Source organism: Macrobrachium rosenbergii, chromosome 58 (genome assembly GCF_040412425.1).
Source record: "Macrobrachium rosenbergii isolate ZJJX-2024 chromosome 58, ASM4041242v1, whole genome shotgun sequence".
Classification (NCBI taxonomy): domain Eukaryota; kingdom Metazoa; phylum Arthropoda; class Malacostraca; order Decapoda; family Palaemonidae; genus Macrobrachium; species Macrobrachium rosenbergii.
The window spans coordinates 19,453,809-19,481,127 of NC_089798.1; the positions used below are offsets into that span (position 1 = coordinate 19,453,809).

Below are 27,319 nucleotides of genomic sequence, written 5' to 3' on the forward strand. Positions count from 1 at the left end.
TCTCTGTGATTTCAGAAAAGACTTCCTTTCTCAATTCTCATTCTTGCTGTGTGATATTTTTCCACCTATTATCAAATGGGTTAATGTGAACTTGAGATGTGCAGATACCGTGCCGTTTCTGTTATATATTAGTTTTCTGTAAAAGAGAACTATCGTGCCGGCTTTGTCTGTCCGTCCTCACTTTATTCTGTCCGCAATTTTTTCTGTCCTCCCTCAGATCTTAAAAACTACTGAGGCTAAAGGCTGAAAATTGGTATGTTGATCATCCACCCTCCAATCATCAAACATGCCAAATTGCAGCCCTCTAACCTTAGTAGTTTTTATTTTATTTAATGTTAAATTAGCCATAATCGTGCTTCTGGCAACGATATCTAAGGATAGGCCACACCTGGCCATGGTTAAAGTTTCATTGGGCCGCGGTTCATACAGCATTATACCGAGGCCACCGAAAGATAGATCTATTTTAGGTGGCCTTGATTATACGCTATAGCGGCTGTACAGAAAACTTGGTTGCGCCGAAGAAACTTCGGTGCATTTTTTACTTGTTTTTGTTATGCTTTCACCTTGTGTTTTATGGTTTCTTTTGATAAAGGTAGATGCTGAATTTTTCACTGTGACCTGTTGCTAAATAAATGATATTTCCCGCCTTGCCATCTGAAAAGAAAAATGGTTCCTGAAGTGTTTATGGAGGGCGATTACAAAAAATGTAATAACAAGAAAACATCTCCGTGGGTAATAATCAGAAATTGATTTCTTACTTACCAAGCATCCTAGTCGTTTCTGTTAGTTAAAAGTCAAATTTCTGTTTGCTAACGGTTGGAAATACTCCAGTTTTATTTCTGCTGAGGTTTCTTCCCTTGTTACAGGTATGTGAGAAATCACACTGCTTAATGTCCGCATTCACAGCGGGGAGGTTTATACTTGCAATTGCAGGATTTCTGTATCATGTCTATGGGTTAATGTATGTGCTAACCTTTAATCACATATATCCATTCGTTGCCATTTTCATTCTTATTGAAATTAATTTCCTCATTAAAGCCATATGGCACCAGCAATTTTATATTGAGAGACGAATGTCCTTCCAATCAAAAGTTACAGGATTCGATCCCGATGTGAGGTCAAAATTTATTTCTGTATTCTACAGACCATTGTGTACGATCATTTCCATTATTAATTTTGGTATTTTATTTGCTGTTGAGTATGTACCTCTTCGCGTAAAACTGCTGTAAATTGCAAAATTTCGAGGCATCAATGGATAAGAGGACTTTGCGAGTAAAAGATAAATAAGAAAAGGGCCAAACAACAAGAAACTGAAGTAACATTAAACAAAATAATGGAAGAGTCATTCCAAATTATAACGACGGTAAAAGAATACACGGTTTTCACATTGAAAATGTTGATTATGATACTCCCCTCCAATACAAGCGCATGGCTGCACACTGGAATAGATGTGTATTCCAGTGTGCCTACCTGAAAAGAGATCGTCATTATATAAGCGAAGTCGATTTCTTGAGATGTTAAAAAAGCGAATGTTGGTGTGTTTCGAAGAAGAAGAATAGGAACGAGGCGTCAGAGAAGAGAAGAGAGGTGTGGCTGCATCTAGAAAAGAGAAGAGAGAATAAAGGGGAAGACGAGAGAGGGAACACCCCTTTGGGTACTTTGGGGTGCTATTGCAGACAGGTAACAGAGTGTCTTCAGCGGTGCATGGTGACCCTGCCTCACCTTTTTGACATAGGGCTAGGCACATGCCCGTGTCCGTGGCCCTCTGCAACTCTCAGAGGTCTGGAAGTGCTTCCCATCAGCTTTGCAAAAGAAAGCTATTACTTCAGACACTGGGAATGTCAGTGGGCGTAAGCGAAGAACTGTTCTCGGAGCCCTTATGCAGATTCCCCATCCTCTTGATTGCGCCTCGGAGAGGAATGCTTGACGATTGTGCCGACTTCGGATCCAGAAAGAACTGCAAGTTGTCCGGGGTCTTGCTTGTTTTGTATTGCGGCTACCCTTTTATCGGCGTTTCTTTATCATTTTCAGCATTGCAGTCTTTCATTGATATACTTGCGGCGGCTAATCTTAATGTTTTACTAATGAAACTTTTTTTCCGAAATTATCCTTAGGTAAAATTGGAGTTGGATTCGTATACATTGCAAAACAGATACTTTTATTTACTTATGTTGGACAAAAAATTGTCTTGACAATACTGATAATCAGTAATATACTTCAAATATATATAAATTCTTCGCTATTGCTATGGATCTCTTTATCTCTCCCATTGGTTATAACATCTGTATATTTTGATATCTGGAACAGTTTTCTTTCTGCGTCGATAACGAAGGTCCTTTATCGTGGGGGTCGGTTCCGTCTTTGATCTGAGTCAGAAATAAAGTTCGTTTGGTGGGTCTTCATTAGGTCACCCTATACACTCTTCTTGAGGTGACACTAATAAGCTTAAACTTAGGTGTTGTAAAACGACCCGCTGTGGCTCGTTAATTACCATCCAGGTGGCTCATTCACGCCCCATCCTCCCTCTTCCCTTCATAGTTCCCGCTCTGCTGATCATCCTCCAATCTCTTGGCCCTAATGATCCCATACCCCACCCCACCCCACCCCCACCCCCCCACCCTTCCCTTGTTCTTTCATTACAAAGGGAATAGTGCTTCAACCCTTTTCTTAATGGATTTCAAATACAATACTGTTGTATTATTGCTTGCCTTTGTTTATCAAATAATAATTGTCTGATTGGTTTTAGCTTATATATATATATATATATATATATATATATATATATATATATATATATATATATATATATATATATATATATATATATATATATATATATATATATATATATATATATACACACACACATAATATATATATATATTGTATATATAAGTGTACCAATACCTGGTTATTACACAGCTAATCACAAAGTCCAAAAATTTACCTCACTTCAGCCAGAAACCTGAACCCTAATAACAATAAAATTACAACTAAACACTCTAAAGGTAACATTGATCCCTTTAAACTTACTTATCACTTGAAAAATCAAATTAAGTTTATCAAGTTATGTGTGAGGCAGTATAATTGTTTCCCTGGTCTTAATTCACTTCAGTAAACTGAAGGAGAACAAAACATGTTTATCACTTTGCCTTATGCACACACAAATAACCCTATTCATTGGTGGTCAACAAATGAAACACTGTGTTTAATAATTTTAAATACAAAATTTCATTTTTAACTTCAAAATTTATAATTAGAATAATTCACAATCTGAAAAATTTACCATTACTTGAAAACAACTCAAGATTTGATTAATTCTTAAGCAAGATTAATTCACAAACTTTAATTTATCAAGAAATTGTTAACTAAGCAAAATTCATACTATTAAGAATTACTAAATATTTGAAAAAGAAATCTTAACAAACGTAAATCAAATCAAGTACACAATGTTAAAGTATAAAAATATGTAAAATTTTAATCAAATAAACATTAAATCGCCAACACAAAAGTTTGGGTAAAATTATGAAGTTGTAAACACAAGAACACACAAGAAAATGCACAAACACAGGAACACACAGAAAATGCACAAAAGATTTATCAACAATAATTTCACTAAGACAAAATCTACCTGACACTCTTATTTTACCTTGGTAAAAATAAGCAAAACCCACTTTACCTTATACAAGCTTTTATCACGTTGGTAAATCCCTTGCTGCAGCTCAAAACACTCTTTTTATATGGCGCCTTTAAGACTAACAGCTTCACCAAAACTTAAATCTTAAACTATATGTCTGGAGTGTGACCACAAATTTTACTTTCTTCTGAAGGGAGAGTGGGATTAGAGAGAGAGAGAGAGAGAGAGAGAGAGAGAGAGACAAAACCTAAACAAACTCTATAGAATCTCTGTCTGGACTGAACAGCCTCCCAAAATTCTACTGAGAATAAACCTATGTTGCCAATTAGGCATTTTTTGGAAATGGGTCAATCTGAGAATCTTCCCTTGAAAAAAGAGAATAAACAAGGTTTTTTCCCTGGAGAAGGAAAAATAAACAAAGGAATTTTTCCCTGGCTCCAAAGAGCTATCTAGGCCAGTCAGCATACATTCTTTTAAATTGACAGGGGATTTCCTGTATGTACACTTGTGCAAACAACAAACTTTTAGACCAGCCACTGTTATCAAAATCTGTCATCCCATATCTCTGTTTAATGACAGCTTAAGTAGATAAGGAAACAAATCTTCGCTTACCCTCGCCCTGGTCAATAAATATTATCTAAATCTGTCATCTCATCTCCCTTTTAGTTGACAACTTAATTGGTTTGGCAGGACCCTTCAAAACAAAGGGGTTTTACCCTGGTTGTACACCTGACGCCTGAATAAACATTGGCCTACCCAGCTGTGCAAACATGACTCTCACAGAGAATTGTATCTTATCACACAGTCAACTAACCCTCTTAAGATCTGAGGTTTGATATTTCAACACACAACATATGACAAATATAAGAGAGAATATATAAAAAATTACAGGAACATATTAAATTTACAGAAAACACACATATTATAAGACATATCATTTTTATATATATATATATATATATATATATATATATATATATATATATATATATATATATATATACACACATACACACACACACAAACACACACATATATCCATACACTAGCAGATGCTCTCTATCGCTCACATTTGCTAGTTTCTTGTTAAAGTTCTGATGTAATATTGAATTTGTATAACAGGATTAGTATTTACTGTGAGTCTCATAATGCAGGTGGATCATAGTTACCACATGAGGTTAATTAAACACTTCATAAATTCTAAAGGTCAAGCAAGCTACTCCAGGATCCTTTGAAGTCGTCTTCAGCTCCTGAAGCATTCCTGGAGAAATGCCCATTGGATCAAAATGTATTCTTGAAGTCTTAAAGACTCCAGGATCATGTGAAGCTGGAAAACTGCCCATTGGATTACAAAGTCTTCTTGAAGACGTCTTCAGGATCTAAAGATGACTTCAAAGGATGATCTCCGACCGGCCAGTGAAGAACAAGAAGAATTTGTTTCTGGTGATAGAAATGAATTTCTCGCTATAATGTGGTTCGGATTCCACAATAAGCTGTAGGTCCCATTGCTAGGTAACCAATTGGTTCGTAGCCACATAAAAATAAATCTAATCCTTCAGGCCAGCCCTAGGAAAGCTGTTAATCAGCTCAGTGGTCTGGTTAAACTAAGATATACTTTAATTTGGAGTAGTAAATAGATGCCTTCAGCTCCTGAGGCATTCCTGGAGAAACGCCCATTGGATTTCTGGGTGGAATGATTCCAAATACAAATTCTGGATTTCTCCATGAAGCATTCCCGGAAAAACGCCCATTGGATTATAATGTATTCTTGAAGTCTTAAAGATTTCAGGGTCATGTGATGCTATCTTCAGCTGGAGAACCACCCACTGGATTACAAAGTCTTCTTGAAGATGTCTTCAGAAGCTGAAGACGACTTCAAAGGTTACTGGAGTAGTGAATAGATGTCTTCATCTCCTGAAGCATTCATGGAGAAATGCCCATTGGATTATAACATCTTCTTGAAGTCTTAAAGACTCCAGGATCATGTGATAATGTCTTCAGCTGGAGAACTGCCCATTGGATTACAATGTCTTCTTGAAGACATCTTCAGGAGCTGAAGAAGACTTCAAAGGATCCTGGAGTACTGAATAAACATCTTCAGCTCCTGAAGCATTCCTGGAGAAACACCCATTGGATTTCTGAGCGGAATGATTCCAAATACAGATTCTGGATTTCTCCATGAAGCATTCCTGGAGAAATGCCCATTGGATTATAACATCTTCTTGAAGTCTTAAGACTCCAGGATCATGTGAAGCCATCTTCAGCTGGAGAACTGCCCATTTGATTACAAAGTCGTCTTGAAGACGTCTTCAGGAACTGAAGACGACTTCAAAGGATCCTAGAGTAGTGAATAGATGTCTTCAACTCCTGATGAATTCCTGGAGAAATGCCCATTGGATTTTTGAGTGGAATGATTCTGAATACAGATTCTGGATTTCTCCATGATATGTATGTTTGTTTGTTTGAATGCACAATTCAGGATTTGCGAGGCTGCAGCAGAAGGAGACGAAGACAGCTGGTTTCTTGAAGACTTCTTCAGGAAGGCATGATAATCCAGTGGGTGTTTATCCATGAGTTCTTCAGGAGCTCAAGACGACTTCACAGGATCCTGGAGTCATGAAGACATCTTCAAGAAGGCTTTGTAATCCATTGGGTGGTTCTCCAGCTGAAGACGGCTTCACATGATCCTGGATTCTTGAAGACTTCAAGAAGACGTTATAATCCAAAGGGTGTTTCTCAAGGAATGCTTCAGGAGCTGAAGACGACTTCAAAGGATCCTGGAGTAGTGAAGACATCTTATAAATATAACTTGCTTGGCCTTTAGAATTTATTGAAGTGTTTAATTAACCTCATGTGGTAACTATGAACCACCTGCATTGGGGGGGAAGGGAGTGGGGATGGGGGGGTGGAAGGGGAAGGGGAGGGGAATGGGAAGTGGGAGGGGAGAGTCACAGACACACAGCCACACACACTCAGAGACAGAAAGGCAGCGAAGGAAATTATATAGATATACAGTATATATATATATATATTATATATATATATATATATATATATATATATATATATATATTATATATATATATATAGTATATTATATCTCTCTCTATATATATATATATATATATATATATATATATATATATATATATATATATATATATATAGAGATATATATATATATATATAGATATATATATATATATATATAACTGAAATATATATATATATATATATATATATATATATATATATATATATATATATATATATATATATATATATATATGTAAATAGTTACATAGTTTATTGTATGTATATATGCATATATGCATATATACATATATATATATACTATATATACATATATACATATATACATATATATATATATATATATATATATATATATATATATATATATATATATATATATATATATATATATATATATACATATATACATATATTTGTAAACTATATATATTTTATATATATATATACATATATAGCCGATATTGTGATATAAACGTGGTATAAATATATAAGAAACGACTTTTTATATATATTCTAATTGCGCATCGTGTTATATATATGGTTTTTATATATAATTTTTTTATCCGGTCTTATTTTGTACAAAGCTCTATTTTAATTTTCTTCAGCGCATTTAATATATATATATATATATATATATACCTGCAGATATATATAATTTACAAGCATTTAGGAAGTCCACTTAGAGATGGAATCGCTGAAAATTTCCGCCTTATAATGGCATTCCTTGTTTGCAGTTCCTCCAGGCTCACGCAAGGTTGTCATTTTCTCCGAAATTGTATCTACGTTCTTCCACAAGAGACGAAATGCGTCTGATGACTTCCCTCAAAGAATACAGGTGTGTCTCCTCGTCTGGCTTCGAAACGATTTGCATGCTCTTTCGTCGAATGGTTCAATAACTGGGGAACCTTCAACTGCCGAAGAAGTCTTACTTGCATATTCGTTCAGCATCTGTATTGCAAAAAATGTGCATGGTTATTGTTGTACAAAAGCAAAAATACACTTTTTTATGGGAAGTAGACTTAACTTTTGTCAAAATATCCGTTTGCTTGGCTGTCACATTCTGAAAAATTTTGCCTTTCCAAGTCATTCAAGATTTAATGATGCCTTAACTTAGACAATTTTTATAAAAGCTCTTATCTCAAATTTAAATAGCATTAAATTTGATATGATTTATGTTAATGTACAGAATAAGGTAAACACGTACGAGATTTTGTTATTTTTCTTAAATAAATTAAAATTATAAAGATTTTATGAGACGATAACAAGAATAATGAAACCAAAGCAATAACGAATGTAAATTAACGAAACTCCAGGCACATTTAAATTGAGCGAGACATTTTTGAGCAAAACAAGCAGGTAAGTAACAAATAAATCGATTATCAATAAAGATCATCGGAAATAACGTCAACATTAAACACAATAAAATGCAGAAAATACACACACACACACACAACAAACCTTAAATGCAATATAGCAATACTTACAAATTAGCAAGTACAAATAATGTAACACTGTTATATATAATCCAGGGTTATTAACACTATGACTCAAGAAATCTCAATCCCTGGTGGCGCTCCAATTTTAAACAATTCAAGGACAGAATGCAAACACCCAAACAACACGCTGACAAACACACAGACACGGGAAAAATATGAACTGCAAAACATTTACAAGAAAGAAAAATAGGTTATTTACATAAATTCAATACTCTAACAATATATATACATACATCATGGGATACTGTATATATAATTTGTATATGTGTATATATATATATATATATATATATATATATATATATATATATATATATATCCATTGCGTCATATTTTGTAAATATGTTTATTGGTTATTATCTTGAGCCGATATTGTGATATAAACGTGGTAAAATGCCAAGAAACGACTTTTTCTCCTTTCTAATTGCGCATCGTGTTAAGTCGTGGTTTTTCCGTGAATTTTTTTATCCGGTCTTATTGGGACACCTTCTATTTTAATTTTCTCCAGCATTTAATCACATAGCTTTAAGACAACAAGCATTTAGAAGTTGTTGCAACTGGAATTCAAACAATTTCCACTTATAATGGCATTCCATTGTTTCAGTTCCTCCAGGCTCAGCAGTTGCCATTTTGTTCGAAATCGAGAATGTTCTTCCACAAGAGTTTGTGTAGTTTCCATGACTTCCCTCAGTTGAACAGGTGTGTATCCTCGTCGGGCTGCAATCAGCTATCCCGTCGAATGGTTCAGTTTCTAGAACTTTCAACTGCCGAAGAAGTCTTACTTGCATATTCGTTCAGCATCTGTATTGCAAAAAATGTGCATGACCAATTTTAAAACAAAAAACTTTTTTATGGGGGTGGACTTAACTTTTGTCAAAATATTGGTTTTGTTGGCTGTTCATTCTGAAAAATTTTGTTTCCAAGTCATTCAAGGGATAAAAATCCTTCTGCAGACAACGGAAAAGAAACAGCAGATTTAATATTTGTTTGATATATTTATGTTAATGTGCGGGATGTAATCCGTATTCTTAAATGGATAAAATTATAAGTTTAAAGAAAAGGTGAAAGATTTGTAATCTTTATGAAAAAAAAAAAAAAGAAGGAAAAGGATTGGTCATTTTGACGGGAGTAAATTAAGCACTCATAGTATTATATCTGGGTTCTCTCTCTCTTTCAGATGCTTCCTCATGTATTTTTTTTTTTAGTTATCCTACATAATGCCACCAGGAGTGACTGGAACTGTATTATGTATTTGCTGAAAGAGGAAGGTTACTTTTTCTTCTCTAAACTGTATGACCTGTTGTTTGTCATCAAGATTATTCTTTTTATGAGTTGGGAATCCAGATGGAATATTATATAATTGTTTGAAGTTTTTGTGAGATGTGACATTTATCGAACCGACTTCAGCAAAACGTATTTTTCAGTTTTCGTTGAGTCGGTGATTTTGAGCCATCGAGATGGCTCAGTTTGTACAGTTTCCAGCAGCTTCAGTAGACTTCTGTATTTACCGAGCTGCAATCGGCTATCCCGTGATTCAAACCCGCCCACAGCCGGCTGTCAGAGCGGTGGAAAGACACAATTTTAAAACAAAACTGAAGAGACATTTTGGGTTCATCATGTAATCAACGGATAGGTTTGCGAAAGAAACAGCATAAATGGATGTTGACAGACGCAGCTACAGCTCAAAAGAAAAGCCACTGAAAATTTGCATCTAAAAACATAAAAACATCTAAACACGTTCGAACTTTTCGCCCTAAATTAAGCGCAATAATTATATCTGCTGGGAAGAAAGATGCTTGGGTCGGGTATTTTGACCGTTAGTCATGAAACATACGTACCAGGAACCCCTGATTCTCATGTTGCTGAAGGGAAGCTTTTTCGAGACTAAACAGGTGAGCTGTTGTTTGTCATCAAATTATTCTTTCAAAGAGTTGGGAATCAGATGGAATATTAATTGTTACAAGTTTTTGGGAATAAAAGCACGTTAAACCGAAGAAGAAAACGTATTTTTCAGTTTTCGTTGAGGCGGTGATTTGTGTAAACGGAAGTAAAAGGTGCAAAAGAATTTAGGTTTTGTAAGTATTCCATAGCACCCAAGTAGTGTAATCGAAACGAAGGCAATTTAGTGAAATACAGTATCCGCATATTGTAAACTTTCCTAATTTGTTTAAAATACCGCAGGATCACCTGTCTTTATTTTCAATATTTCACGCTCCCACGACAGATTCACTAGAAATAAAAAAGTTTTTGTTTTCGCTTCATAGGTAGGCTGTTCAGGCTGCGAACACAGCATTTCTGTGGCTTGGAATTAAAGTTAATCTTTGACTTTTAAAGCATTAGGAGCAGCTCCAGATTTCTTAATACTGCTGGGGACCATGTCAGTATGACTGGAGACGTGGATCATTTCTGAAACCCTCGTAGTCCACGCTGTTAACGACATGACGGCTGTCAGCCTTTTGTTCCTTAGAAATTAAATAAGGTCAGCAGCCCGTATTCGCTATAGTATTCACATTGGATTTTGTGTTAGGGGTTGAAGTAAATTGCACTATCAGCTACACAGGAACACACACACACTCTCTCTCTCTCTCTCTCTCTCTCTCTCTCTCTCTCTCTCTCTCTCTCTCTCTCTCTCAAAATATAAAATTCCAACAGCTTTCTGTCACGATTCTCAGTCAACATCATGCAGACTTCAGCGTCAGGTGTTTATTATATTATAAACAATTCTTTCATACGGGATCCCTTGTGACCTCTTGACCCCAGGTCATCCTCTTCGTGGGCCGCTTCTCGCCCCACAACAAAAGTGTGTGAAGTTGAACCAACGGGTTGTGTGTAGGTTGGTTACATTGCTTTGACGTCGGTTTTTTTTTTGTTTCTCCAGTATTCGTCAGGTGAAAACTGTTTTGACATATTTCCCCCGTTTCTCCTCTCTAATGATGGATACAATTGCAGCTCAAAGAAAATGCAAAATGAAAGTAAAGTAAAGCAATATAAAAGCTTTCTGAAGAATAATACGAATGCTATCTTTTATAGGATGACAGAGCCGAATGACCTTTGAAACTATCTGGAGTAGCTGCAAGTTACGAACAGAAAAATGTAAATTTATTGCTTACAACTAGTTGTTGCTATGAATCATATTCTTGAGCCGATACACAAGGCAGATTATTCTTTCATATGCCCTCTCTTCAGGTCTGTTGATGTAAACATGAGAAGAAATGAGGGAAGACATTCATTTCAGCATTTAATACTGAGGTTCTTACTGTAGTACTGGTTAACTGACCCACATTGCCTTGTGAAATGTTAAAGCCTTGCGTAGGACCAATTCACTGTAGTTCAGGTTAAATAAAAAAAAAAATCCAGAAATATAAAATCTTATATGATATTTTTCCACGGAGACAATCTCTCATCTTTATTTTTGCTTCACTTGGATGACGATACGTAAGAGGAATTTGTTCCTTAATGAGTGCTTCATTCTTGAAAGGGGGACTGATCATTATGATTAAAGTAGCATAAAGTGGTCAGGTTCAGTCTGGATCGGCTTTAAAAAAAAAAAATAAATGGGGAGTTGAGGGTTTTACTTTTTCGTTCTTTGTTTTCTATTTTTATCGTGCCTTCTTTCCCTCCGAGTAGTGTAAAAGAGGAAATGATAGTTGCGGTTCTCTTTTTGTTACGACCACCGCCTACTCATTACTGCGTCTTTTTCTTCAATCATTTCCCCCTCCTGAGATGAGGCGCTTTCGCTCTTGGACGGGAAAGCTTGTCTTCGGTGAAGACGCCGCAACTCTCCCTCTCTCTCTCTCTCTCTCTCTCTCTGGCATATCCACTGGATCTGGTTGTTAAATAGTCAGCGATGCATTATTAACTACGTCATTTGATATAGATCTCGAAATGGCACCCCTGTGAGATCAAGCAGAGGAGAATCGTTCCGACACCGTGACTATTTCTGTTTTTAGTTTGTTATTTCTGTTGTTTTAGGAAATCTTTTTCAATTAACCTCTTCTCACGAATCTCTTTCTCCGTTTATATTTTCTCATCACGATATCATTATACTGGAGCATTCACTCAATGACCCTCTGGGTCATAGACTGCCCTTGGTTAAGACTTGGGTGATTAAATTGGCCAGGGATGTTTTTGCTGCGTCTAATTGCCTGTGAGAAAGCGTCTTCAATGATAGACTTCAGCGAAGTCAAGAATTCTCTCAGTCCTGATTCGTGTTCTTGAGAGTCCGAGGGAACGATCTAGATTTTGCATCTGTCGGGTGTTCTTGTTGGGCTTCATTTACTTTCTGATGTAAGTCTTTCATTGAAGATGAATAAGGAAATTTATTATGATTAATATTGCCGTTAAAATTCCACGCCGCGTAGAATAACATTACAGTTCTTCATATAGTTCTTCTTCTTCAGATTTTGACACCGAAAAGCTTGGACAGTTTTATTGATATAGCATCAGAATCTGAATCAGTGGAGTTATTGTTAGGAATGTAAGGTTCCAAATTATACGCTTTAGTACAGCTGAACTCACCGAATGGATTGAGCCTTCGTGTGTGTGTGTGTGTATGTGTGTGTGTGTGTGACAGATAACCTGGAGTTGAGCTCTAGTCACGGGGTCACTGGATTTCGGTTTGTCCCATAGTTATTATTTTTGCAACTGCAATTGCCATTGTTGCTCATAACTTTCTCAGTATTTCTGATGTGGACTGTGACCTTTAGTAACTTCAGCCATTTCGAAAGTAAGCTATATAAAACTGTTGGCATATTAGGGTTTTTATGGAGAGAACTAAAGTTTCAGAATGCGTTGTCATTAATCCCCGCCCTTCTACAACCCAGGGCAAGTGATTAAGGTCAGTCCAGTATTGTTATTATTATTATTAGAATTGTAATGCAAAAGTATAAAATATGCAAAATTTTGGCGAAACCTAGCTCTCCGAAAGATTAAGAGGATTATACAGATAAAAGTGCGGGTTTATCAAGGATTCAGAAGAGGGGCAGTGTGGTGTTCCTATTGTTATCTGCTTTCGCCCGCTCACAATTCAAGTTTATTATTTATAATAATAATAAGGATATGTTGCTGATGATGGCGAGGTAGTTATTAGTTCAAAACTACTATTTAACAATGCTGTTTATAATAGCAGGGAGTGATCAGAAATGCGTTGGTAACTTCGCTCTATATAACTTTTTCAGAAAACTAGTGATTCTTCAGGTCGTGAATCACTTTTATTCCTGACGGATTCGAGTAGGTATTTTGGCTGGACCGTTTTCTGTCTACTACCAATTTCATAATTATACTTCCACCTCTCTTCTTCTGCCTTGCAAAATGTTGGAGGAAACTGTCAGTACTTGGTGACTTAGATTGAACTGTTGCAATGGAAGTAAATGTGAATAGTTGCCTCAGGTTTCCTTTGGCTGCTATAGTAATTTCTCATTTAAATTACAGATATTGTTTATTCTACTATAATTTGTACAAAATGGAGAAGAAATAAACGAAACGAGTTCAGTGATATATATGTACAACCAGGTATGTATAAACACTATATGCATACATACATACATACATACGCACGCACGCGCGCGCGCACACACACACCACACACACACACACACACACTGCGTGCGTGCGTGCGTATATATATATATATATATATATGTGTGTGTGTGTGTGCGTGCGTGCGCGCGTATATCTTCTTCTTCCTCACCGTTATCCCTACGTTAAGAGGTCGGTTGCCCGATGCGCCTTCTCCACTGCCTTCTATCAAAGGCATTATCCTCCACCAAACCTCTTCTCTCCATATCTTCGTTCACTTTATCTCGCCATCTAATTCTCTGTCTCCTTCATCTCGTTCTCTCAAGTTTTACTTCCTCTTTTCTTCTTAGAGCCCATGTTTCTGATCCATACATTAACACTGGTCTTATCACTGTGCTATAGATCTTGACTTTTGCTTGATTGGCATTTTCTTATCTTACAACTCCAGCCATCTCTACATCTTTTATCCTACTGTCCACTTCAGCCTCACATCCTCCCTCTTGGCTGAAAGTAGATCCTAAGTAAACCTTGTCCACCTGTTTTATAATCGAGCCTCTTCTTTCTTGTATTACTATGCTGTTTCTATCTTTTGCTCACTAAAACCTCTGTTTTATTCACATTTTAGCCACCCCTCTCTCAAGACTCCTGCCACTCTCCAACCCTTCTCTGTAGGTCCTCCTCATCTTCAGCAGTAATCACCAGATCATCAACGTACAACAACTCCCACATCACTTCATTCCTTCTCTTCTCAACACATAGCACAAGCAAAAATGGGCTTAATGCTTTGTAATCCTAACTACATTAACTGATATATGACTGGTCGAGATGATATATCACTATATATATATATATATATATATATATATATATATATAGATCTTGACTTTTCAACTTTGAGCCAGTGTCTCTAAACATTGGCATTTTCTTAAATTCCTGAATTGTAGATGAACTGTTATGCAAGAAAATTCCACCAGCTCCATGGCAGGTTCACCAGCACGTCGAAACACTCAACACACAATGCTCCATTCCTTTGCTTTCTCTGTCTTTTTTATCCCAATACGTCCAAATTGTATTCTTTTTCCACCCATCTATCATCCTCTCATCGTATGTCCGAAACGTCTCCATTCTGTGAGATCTAAGTCTTGTTTCCATCTTCTGGACGACACATCTCTCAACATTCTTCCTTGCTCAGATCCCCACAATATTTTTTTATTAACATCTTTTACTTGACCATCTTATTTATTTACACTAATGCACATAAGAGTCCTTTTTCTTCTTTCATTTGTCAGCTCACCTTCCATGTCTTTGTTTCATCTTCCTAAAGTTGCAAAGACTTCTTCCCGCTGAGACTAAAACCTCATCTTGTTTTCATTCCTTTTCCCATAATGGGGGACGGTTATTCACTCGCATGGTGTGCTGTGGGGATTTCTAAAGCTTGTTTGCAGTGTGCAGCCCCTAGCTGCACCCACTTTTTAGTTTTCGTACATTTTTATTTTACATAAATTCTTGCTTCCCGGTCCCTTCCTTATGTCTAGCCTCTCTATTACTATGTGGTGTATAGCTAAAATGCCCCAGCACTTGGCTTCATAACCTAAATTTCATAATTCATTCATTTATTTTCTTGTTAAATGCACTCTTTCAGTAATTCTTTTTTTATCAAACTCGGCCGTCAGCATTTTCCATACAGCTACATTTTCAACGCTTCCTCTCCAGTTGGAACGTCCATCAATTTTAGCTTTTGCCTCAACCAAATAAAGATCAGATATGCGCCACACACTCCTCCTCTCATCATCATATCCAACAGCGTTCTTTTCTATCTGCTTTGAAGTAATACGTCATTTTGCAAACTCCTGTGCTCACCATTATCACTTCCTCTGGTGTACTTATGTATGCCGTTCTTTGGGAACAGTGCATTGCCAACATTCAAGCCCCTTTCCAAGCACATTTTCACAATATCCTCCACTTTCATTTACCCCAGGTTCCATCTCTGACATCTACTTTTCATTTAAATAACGTGATGCAAATGCTCTTTCATATTCTCTTAACCCAGCGAGGCACAGATTCAAACTTTTCACTCTCATTCATTTTCAGTCCTAACCCTACACACCGCTCTCACACTTTTCTCCTGCCATGAGAACACTTACCATGCGACTCTTGAAATAACGTTATGTATTTGCACTCTTTCACTATACCATAGGCCATTGTAATAAGGCAGTTCACCTGGGTATTGTTTCTGTGGTCGTAGAACGACCCTTCCGCGGTGGATAAGGCTGCGGTAATGAAATGTTTGGGATATCCAAAACATTTCATTTCCACAGCCTTATCCACCGCGGAAAGGTCATTCCACAACAACAGTAACAAAACCCAGGTGAACTTCAAAAATGTTTTAAAACTGCCTTATTCCGAAGTTAGTAATGCTGAAAAAGAAAATAAGCAAGATTTTTTATCAATACCATAAGCGATATATACGTCCTAGCTTCACACCTTTCAGCTCCCTATATACAATCACCTTTCGCCCTTCCCCACTCCTGGACTTAACCTTTTTAACTTAACTCCTTTGTGTCACTAAGGGCCACAACATCCAGCTTCTCCTTAAAAACTAATGTATATATATATATATATATATATATATATATATATATATATATATATATATATATATATATATATATATGTGTGTGTGTGTGTGTGTGTGTGTGTATACATGTATGTGTATATATATATATATATATATGTATATATATATATATATATATATATATATATATATATATATCACTATCGCCTCCAAAACAGCATGACACAGGGTGCCTCTCTGAAATTTCTACCACTCATTTCTTTCCTGCGTCTATCTCTTCCACAAATCTCCACTCATTATCAGCCTCTCTTTTCAAAGTTCTCATCCAGGTAGGTTTGGGTCTCCCAAGTCTTTTAGTGCCAACAGGATTCCAGCTGACACTATCACGTATTAATCTTCCACGGAGTATGCAAAGGGCATGGCCAAGACACCTCCACCTCGATCAGTATCTCATCTATGTGTGGAACTTCCGGAATTTCCTTTATGGCATAATTTTTTACTCTTCTGCTCTCTGACTTCTAACATTTTTTCTTAAAGGGTGTCCTCATGGTATGGCAATGAAACTGTATCAAATATTTTTCTTATATGAGTAGAAATGTATATATATATATATATATATATATATATATATATATATATATATATATATATATATATATATATATATATATATATATATATATATATATATATATATATATATATAATGATTTTACTCGTTCAAAATTTCCTAACTTATCATACCATGGTATTAATAAGTAAAATTCACGTTAAGTTACACAAACTTTGAAAACCTCGGTAAATCACTTATTGCAGATGCGTTACCACAAAACACACTTTTTACCAGGCGGTGTTACAAACTAAATAACTACTAAATTCAGATCTCAAAAGTTAATGCTAATACGTGACCACAAAACACCACGTTAAAAGTAATATCTTTTAAGAAAGAGAGAGAGAGAGAGGAAACCAAATCAACTGGTCTCAGAAATCAGAATGAAACAAATTTTAGAATTCCAGTAACACATGAAACAATTACATGATGTCTATATATATATATATATATATATATATATATATATATATATATATATATATATATTATACTATATATATATTATGTATCATATATGATATCAGTGTATACATATATATATATATATATATATATATATATGTATACATATATATATATATATATATATATATATATATATATATTATATAGCCATATATATATATATATATATATATATATATTTATACAGTGTGCATAAGTTTATTTGTTTTAGAGAAACATCTTAGTGTATTGAAAAATCTTAAAAAAAATATGCATTCCTCCATTTTATGAGACTAATGTTCTTAATTTCTTGCTTTTTTGTTTATGAAAGCATGAACAACAACAAAAGCTTAAATTCGAAGGGTGCTTTGTTTTTGCAACTGACTTGTGACGTCTCCCTCCCTGACCTTCGTCGTTATCTTTATTGCAATTTCTGACTTGCATAACATTCATTACGTTGCAACGTGTAATTAAAGTGTAATTCGAGGTATTACCTGCTGTATGATCATTTTCATTATCATGGTTCGATCTGATTTCTCCGTGACAGTGAGAGAAAAATGAAAATATAAAGGGAGTTGAAAACTTCGTGAATGTTTACTTTTGATGAGACCAGGTGTTTTTCAATGACAGATGAATGTTTTTTGTGTCGGGGTTATCAGTAAGATTACAGATGACATCAGACCTTGACTACTATCACTTTTTTAAAAGGAAATGAAAGCTACTCTCCTCTTTTCTTTTATCTGACACCTAAGCTTATTTGCGTCTTTGATAAACCAGTTACTCCTGACGTTTTTCCTTATTTTAGTCAGTTAGATATGGTATTAGATTTTTGTGTGCGTGTATCATTCCAACGTGGCGAACCACCGGTGAATAACCTGCAGTTCTATTCCTACAGATCGCGCTGTACACCTACAGCTTAGACCCAATTCAAAACATAACTGGCTACCAGTTAGGATCGTACTTCGGTTACTGCCTCGCCGTCGTCGACTTCAACAACGACGGCCTCGATGACATCGTGGTGGGGGCTCCCATGTACACCAATTACAACGACCAAGAAATGAAGTTCGAGGTGGGACGAGTCCACGTCATTCTCCAAAATCAAGCTGTAAGTAGACTCATGTTTTGGTTTATATGTGCAGTCGTGTATCTTGTTGTGTATTTGTGCATACATATCTGGTGTAGTTGTGGTTTTGATCTTTTTTGTTACCCTGGTATTATCTGTCGCTGGAAATTCATCATGATGGCTACACCAGACTCGGCTCATAGTATTCCGTGACGAATAGTCAAATTTCCTCTGAATCTGGTTATGCGAAAACCTAATTCAAAGGTAATAATTGTATTAATGAACACAGCTGTGAATTGGGATGTCAGATGTTTGGAAGCGTTTTTCGATGATCTTTTGAGAAGTGCACTGTCGAGAGATCGCTTGTAGAGCAAAGTTCTTTGCTGGACTGGTCGATATCGTTCTCAGCTAGCACTCTGCAGGGCCGGCGCTCGAATCTCCGGCCGGCCAGTGAAGAATTAGAGGAATTTATTTCTGGTGATAGAAATTCATTTCTCGGTATAATGTGGTTCGGATCCCACAATAAGCTGTAGGTCCCGTTGTTAGGTAACCAATTGGTTCTTAGCCACGTAAAATAAGTCTCATCCTTGGGGCCAGCCCTCTCTAGGAGAGCTGTTAATCAGTTCCTCAGTGGTCTGGTTAAAGTAAGGTATACTTACTTTAGCTTGTAGAGTAGACAGATGTAGAAGAGCACTGCCGTCATTAATTGAGCCTTCTTAGTAGAGCAAACGTGTTAATAAACATATCTGTTAGAAACTAAGAAATCATTTTTGGCAAGAATGGGTTTTGTTTAATTGTGGCAGTTGCACTGCGAAAGACATTTGTCATATTGTGGGGCTGAAAGATTTTTTTCTTTTTTTATTGAATCATTCCGTGTGGTACTGTACAAGCATAAAATGGCTTGAATGAAAATCAAGGATCGGCATGAAGGGTTATGTTCTACTAGGTTTAAATTCCATTATGGCAGCCATTTTCCAAGATAGCTGCGATTTTATCTCAATACGCTTTAGCCTATGCTAAAAATTACAAATGGCTTCAGTTTTCAAGATGTTTCAGTTAAGATGTCTAACATCTGATATGTTATCGACCTGACGTGATGTTGGTGGTATTTCGTATAATATGCGGAAACTAATTCCACTATGAAAAGAATATAGCACAGTTCATTAATGCTAATATGGTACCAAAGTTAAAGTCTGTCACCATATTGTTTGAATTAAAGGCCTTCGGGTTACGTGAAATTATATGAACTGCAGGGACAGTAACGGAGAGGTAGTGATTTTGTTCAGGAAAGCAGCCACATCCTTGGAATGAACTCAATCTGTGTTGGTCTTCAATAAATTCTCAACTGTCACACGTGCCTCTAGAATTCCCAAGTGCACTGTGGCTACCGCAGGCTGGCAAACCGTGTTGCCTGACACGTGAAACTACTCTGTAGGTGAGGGAGTGTCTTCGTGTTTGAGGAAATAAGTTTAGGGTGTGAAAAAAAAATTATGGATTTAGTTTTTGCAATGAATCACAGAGGAATGTCTGCGTTGCCAGGACATATTGGCGTTGTTACATTACAGTTAAACTCGGAATAGTGTTTATTTTGGCAAAAGAAAGTTCCCAAATGATAGCGATTCTCTCTCCAGAAAGTTAGATCATAGCTGCATCGGAATCGACAGAATGTACCGGAATGAGAGAGCTGAGTCTCAGGTAAAAATGTTTGAGTTATCTGGATAGTTTACAGATCCTACAAAGCTTGAATTGCGTTTGACGAACATCTGGCTGGGTGTCAGGTTCAGGTTCAGTTCCTATTTGTATCCCCCTAGATCAAGGTGCATGGAAAACGAATAAATTATTGGCTTTAATCCATTGGATGGTCTTCAGAGATGGCCAGAGAAGCAAACACAAGTCAGAACTAACAAGGACATATGCTGCGTATCAGCATAGCATAAAAACAAATTTAGTTACGAGGACTTCTTAAGGAATGTGATCATATTGCTCATGATACAAATACAACATTTTTCCATGTTCTGCTCAATATTATTTGTTCTTCAATTACACTAATACTGTTGAGTCATACTAGATCAATACAGGTAATGGCAGAGAAAGCACACTAACAAAAAGCAGTGGAATCTCATCAAAGCTGTAAGCAGTAATTTAACTGCAAGTTGGATATTGTGTAAAAGAGAGCTGCTGCTCTTATTAAGGAAAGTACGCTTAAGATTTGGATGAAGCGACGGTAAAGTTTATTCCTATGAAAGTTAGTAAACATCTCACTCCAAAAGACAATGCAAGTGAATGAAAGACAGTGAAAGTGCTAGGCACAGAAGCGATGGAAATAGCAGTCACACAAAAGCCAGAATATCATTCTGCTTGCTTCGTGGAACTTGACAAGAAAAGGTAGTCTATTTTATTGCCCTGAATGTGAGCAGGATTCTAGAAGCTCAGTCATCTAAGATTTACTTCCAGTTGGCTTTCAGACATCCCAGTCTGCATCACTGATATGAAGACTAAGTGATGTGTTAATCTGTAATTATGTTCAGACTTTCAGACCTTTTATAACTTGGTGCACTGTCACCAGCTGAGGGTTCAACCAGACTGCGCTCCTGTATACCTGAACGCAGTAAAGGCAAGATACTCTTATATTGAGATTTAAGGGTTGCATATTAGCCTTCTTCTCACATATGCAACCAGAGCCATTCACCCAGCTAAGGTTGCTGATACTTCTTGTAGAGAGATGCTTAATCAACAGTTCCAACTAGGCTGGAAAAAATCCATTCAGTCATTACTCTTCAGTTCGCCTGCAGTGTCGGTCATGTTGTGGATATGGTGTTACATTTCACTTATTAGGTGATTGTTGCTGTAACACAATATTGGGGTAAAGTTGCTGAAGAAAGCATACAAAGAAGGAGCGACAATCGAAGCACTCTCAGGATCATGAAACTCCATTTTCTATGTATATTGGCATGGTCTATCATATGACAGCGTATTGGAAATTTACGCATAGCTAAAAAAAAATTACAGGCGAACCAGTATGTAGTGCGGCCACCATTTTTAAGGAGGGGGCTCGTGAACATTTACCATTATCCAAGAGTATTTGTGCCCGCTGCATCTTCTCATAGTCCAGGTACAGTATACCATGTTCCAGTGCCAAAGCTCCTAAAAAAAAAAAAAAAGCTTTTGAGATTCCCGAATCTTTCGTAAAAATCCACCAATTTTCTTTGATAAGAAGAGCCAAGAAACTCGCTCTGTAGACTTCGTGCTTATAGTATTAAATCCAAACCTTAACATTCGAGCACAACTGGCTCGAGATGGTTCACCGTAGTGGAAAGACACACATTTCTGCCCACGAAGAATTTAAAGTATAAAAAAGTCATAATTAAATCACTGTTTCCTCTTCTACAAAATAAGGCCAATTCTGTTGCTACAGAATGAACAAAGTGTGGAATGCAGTTCATTCCTGAGTCCAGGACAGGCAACGGTTACGTTTCGAACAACAGACGTCAAAACACAACATTGTCAGTGTTCATGAGACATGGCAGAACTGGTGTCAGTATGACTAAAACTTGAAAAGACAACAATAACCAAATTATTCAGACATTCAGTCATTTCTTAAGTCAACTTATTGCAAAACAAAAAATGGCCGTAATATTAAGCTTTCAAGTAGCCGAGACATTTATTTTGCAACATCCACCCTACTAATACGCTGATGCAAGAGTCCTCTTACAAGTATTGATTTATAACGCATTTAGTATGTGTTAAGTCTGTTTTTCGAAATGTGGTTGTTTTAATATACATTTTTTTCACATCCTCATATCTTTTGAACCAAAAGAGATTTCTTTCTGGGCATATCGATACATGTATGTTATTTTTATATATAAAGCACGATGTTGTGTGGATTTCTACTCTTTTTCATATAATAAATTATTTAATCAAATTGTTAATGTTTGCTGCTTTTTTAAGTCAAATAACGACTCCCTGTCCGTTTACTTTTTCTGTTTGGAACAAACTGCGTGCCATGCGCCACTAACACTTTCATATAGAGTGCTTGCTAAGGAACGGCTTCCTCCTTATAACTTCCTTATATTGTGTTTTTTTTTTTTTATCCATTTCCTTACATTTACTTGTCCCATGATTTTTAAAATCGCGATAAATATCGTAACGGCTTCCTGACTCTATTCATAACCTTACTTTTGCCCTGATGGTTCACATCCAGAGTGGGAAATGAACCCAAGTAAATATTAACTTCAAGCTGTACCAAATTTGACCTTCTTCATTAAGGTACAGCTCTTCAAAAGGACATTGGGTTCCCCCTCCCTCGCCTCGAAGAAAAACTAAGACCACCTGTACTTTTTTTTTTATTGAAGCTTGGTAAAAATAAAGCCGTCAAGTTCCCTTGTCATTGTTATACTTGAATTATCATTATCATCTCTGTTCTTAATGATTACAATGATGATTACAATGAAGAACTGGAAAAAACTAATACTTTCTGAAATACGATTATACCTGATCATTATGTGCATGATACGAAGATAGTAAATGAGGTGTTGGCAGTATTGGTAGCTGGAGAATTTACATAGTTACAAGATTTTGTGTTCTGTTTATTTTTCGTTCTCTTGTCTTTCTTCATTCTCATGAAAATCCCCAAGTGACATACTTTGCTCTTTGAAGTAAAGATACACTTGAAGAAGTGGGCTTATAAACTCGGAATTTTCATAATACCTAAGTATATCGGATGTGGATGTTCGATATCCCTCCCAGCCTAGCCTCGTGAGAAGGATGACTGCCTGCCTGGCCTACGGCGAGGTGCTTCGTTACTTCTGCAATCTTGGTTCTGGCGAGACGTTCACCACCTGTCTTCTGTCTTAGCAAACTTTTCCACAGTGCACTATCAGCTAACTTTTGCTACCTTCCTGGTAGCCCACAAACCTTGTCATTCGATTACCTGTGGCATGCTACCTGCAAGTTGCCAAGAAGTACTTTCAAGGCCATTCCTCTCTCGAAAGCCCTAGTGATTTCTGAATGGTGTGCTCATACGAGTTTGCCAGTTCCTATTTCGTCGTTATTCGCTGTAATACCGGACAGTATTCGGAACACCCGGCGCACAGAGCTTTGGATTTTCGAATGTATCCAAGGCCAAATCAAAAAGAATGTAGTTAAAATTTGTATATTATTGTTAGTCAATTTTTTTACTTCCGTTACTGGTTGTACTCTGCCATTTCTGTTGCAGCAACATATATGGATGTGGAAATAAAACTGAGTGTTCAGTTATACGATTATTTATTTTCCGTTGCTATAAAACGAAGCTGTGGAATCCTAATTTCGCATAATTGATGTTGTCGTAAAATTCAGCGCAAACCATGTTAGAGAATATGAAAGATCAGTGACTTCCAGTGTCTGCTAGACACCAAATGCCACCGTGAGCGTCTGGTTGAACGGCGAAGACAGTAACACAGATGAAAGTGTTCATAATATTTTTTGAAAGTATATTAGCATAACAGGATATAAGAAGGGTTTTTTTTTTTTCCTCCTGCATTAATGCTTAATTCACTTTTTAGAAGCAGGTTTTCGATTAAGAATAATGTAATTTAGGGTAAACTCATTTTGTGGATATTGGTTTTATCAGTAAAAATAGCAGCTAAGTGAACCAGCATTAACCCATACCCTATTCGGCATTGTCGTTTAACCCTGACTGGTGTCTGGTACCCACAGCCACAAGACGCCGTCTCGGTATGAAGGGAGGTCCAAATTTCTCCCTAAAAATGCTTCAGCCACTGTAAAGAGATGTTTATATAAGATCTATTGTACATGAAGGCTATGCATGTTTATTTGTATGCATATGTTTATTGAATTTATTCGAAATCCTTCCAACCTTCAGTGATGATGATGACAACGCCTTCAGTGATAATACTATTAATTTATATTAGATGACTGGTTTTTCTGCGCTGGTATTCTTTCATTGTTCTGTTTTTTTAATTCATTTGCATCTATCTATTGGTAACAGCAATTCATTAAACAATAACTGGAGTTTTACAGTTTTGTATGTGAAACTCATTTCAGGATATTTCACCTGACATCCTGTCAGATACCTGTCAATCAAAGCTCCGAGAATACATACTAAAAGTTATATACCCTGTCCCAATTGACAGTAGTGCAGAATGTTCAGACGGCCAAATATAGTCTGATAGTGTCGTCAGCATCTTCATGTTGCTTATGTAGATTTTAAGAATCATGGACTAACATACTGTTGATTTCGTCACTGTAGTTACGCGCCGTTTTATATTTGATTTACATCTCGCTATCATTTTTCCTGGATATTTCTTTTCTTGCTCTTTATGAGTCATAAAGTGAAATGCTCCTGTTTTTCCGGTACGCATCTCGAACTAACTTGAAGTTAATACTCAGGGAATGATGAATGACTAAGGGAGAAATTCTTTGAGGAAATGCCGATTATTATAAAAAATGTTTTAGAAAGCACCGTTCATTTATTCTCGTAAGGACTCGGATTTCTGTCATGACTTCCAAACCAGGGACCATTCGTCTTGACATTGTTTGTGGCAAGCGGTTCTTTTCCACAGGACACTTCCCATTGTAGTCAGATTGTATCAATGGCTGTTACAAATGCTAATAGCCAGGCAGAGCTATGATCCGACGGCGTAACTTATGACTCTAGGCCCAGGATGCACTTTAGTGTTCCTGAAAAGCGGGTCTCTCGTGTACGCCCCCCGGCTGCATTTACCCAAGTCATGGCAGCCGTGACGGACCTCTTAGTACATGTGACCGTGGGAGGGACGCCTCCCCTCATAGTCTCGGCCTTTTTCTTCTTTCTCTGAGTTCCTCTCCTTACCTCCTATTTGATCCTCCTTCGTTAGACTTGCACATTGGCTGTATGCACTGTAGACACTCAGTGTAATGAGTTTCTCTTTCATATGTGAATACATGTATGATTGTAAATTATATCTGCAGCAACACAGACAAACGATTTTTTAGTCGTATACTGAGTAACGAAGCTATACTTAATAGGCAGTGATTAATTCTCGCCACCTTCCACTTGTTTGTTCTACAACAGGCTCTTTTGCCAGTGCGCTTGTATTTTATATAATTTACAGTTCTTGGATGTTTGTTAAAAGCTTTCATGCCTATTTCTTTGATATGTAATCATTCATTTGGTTGTTAGTCAAAAAAAGTTCTACTGCGATTTATGGTAGTTGCTGTTTACGTGTCGTTAAAATAATAATGAAAACATGAACAGCATTTCGTACGGTTTAGACCTATTTCAAAGGTCTGTTGCGTATTATATTCGTATATGATTGTTGGTAACGGTTTCTTTATAATTTAACCAAAGGAGGTGTCCTTTCAAGTCTGTGCTGAAAGATGACTACGTTTACGAATGTCGTTTTGTTGCGAGATTATAATTGTTCTTTTTGTTTATCTTTGAGCTTGTTTCACAGTAAGCATCTCCAGATTGGTAGTGGATGGGTCAAAATCCGTTTTTTACCATCTGAAAATTCCAATAATCTACGATAGCAGTCATGTGTTCCTGTTGTCTGCTTGTGCCTTCTAGCTCTTTGACCCTTCCTTAAGGAACCGGTTTTCGGAAAGAAAAAATGCAAACCTGATTGGTACCAGTTAAAGTTTCTCTTAAACACAAAGCTGAACCCGACCACCTAAGATAAACAGGAAACAGTTTTCACATTTATTGCCTGCTTCATGTTTTCTTCAAGATACTCCCTGCAAAACATTGTTTCTTGTGTTCAGTTTCATTCTTTGTTTTTCTCCTTTTATGATTTAGGTTTTCTCTTCGATAGTTAGCCTTGAAACTTCCTAAAGAAAACTTTCCAAAAATAAGAGGCTGTTGCTGTGCTTCCATCTCATCATATTGTGTAGGATTCATCGAATTTGTCGAACATAAAGTTTAATTTTGAACATTTCATATTCAGATCGAACCACGAAAGATTTGAGAATGAATGAGAATACTGTTCTTAATGGAGAAAAAAAAAGCCGTGACTACACTGCTGTTAGTTCTCGAACGCTCCTCTCAGCATTTGACCTAGAATTAAAAAGAAAGAAAGAAAGAAAGAAAAGGAAAACGAGCACTGTTTTTTTTTTTCCGTGGTACTCAATTGAGGTACAAGTTACGGGCAGCATCTGCATAATGCCTAATTGCCTTGTTGACTCCACTAAAGGCTAGTTAGGCTGTCAGGGGAAAGATGGGGCATTCTCTATTTTTATTGTATTACTGGAGTCATTAAATGGCTACAGTGCGGTTTTTTTCTTCTTTATCTATAATGTTAATGACGCGGTGGTAAGGGAAGGTTTTAAGGGATGGGGAATGAGGAAGGAAAAAATGTTAGATGCTGTGAGGTCGACTTTTCGAGCTGAACATATGAAAATTGAGGTCTACGAGTCTGTTTTGGTTGAGTTGGGCTTCTTCGCATCCAGTTATTTTCCGTTCATATGTTTTATTTTTTTGTTAGCGATTGAATGTGCTTTTTTGATATGGATGGTTAAGATGCCAAAAACTTAACTCAAGCTATGAAATTCGTTCTTTTCTTTATTTTTCCTAATCCTTCCGGTTTCAAGGTAGGTTCTTTTCGATTTTGAAAAGATTAGGTAGGTTGTTTATGTTATTTCCTCAGTCTTGATTTTGTTTATAACAGATGCGTAAAGATTATACTTTGGTAACAAAGAACTTTGTGTGAGTCAACATAGCTACTTAAACGTTGTTTTACGCAATGGCTCGACACTAGAAAGAAATGTAGAGTACGTTTACGAATCTTTTCACATATGAATAATAAGAATTATAAATATTATTGTAATAATAATTATTGTTGTAATAATGATTATTTCATCTACCCTCTTGATAATAATTGCAATTTACCTATAGTATTTCAGTAGCGTTTACGAAAAATAAACTAAATTTGATGTG

General features: G+C 36.4%; 1 protein-coding gene across 4 annotated transcripts in view; it reads left to right on the forward strand.

Annotated features, from left to right (window-relative positions):
* The window catches only part of LOC136837170 (integrin alpha-PS2-like), a 753,892-nt gene that overhangs the window by 660,481 nt on the left and 66,092 nt on the right, over positions 1 to 27,319 (forward strand). For all 4 annotated transcript variants that reach the window (XM_067101841.1, XM_067101840.1, XM_067101839.1 and 1 more), the window contains one exon: positions 18,238 to 18,447. In XM_067101841.1, the coding sequence (XP_066957942.1) occupies positions 18,238 to 18,447 (210 nt within the window). The remainder of the gene's footprint in view (positions 1 to 18,237; positions 18,448 to 27,319) is intronic.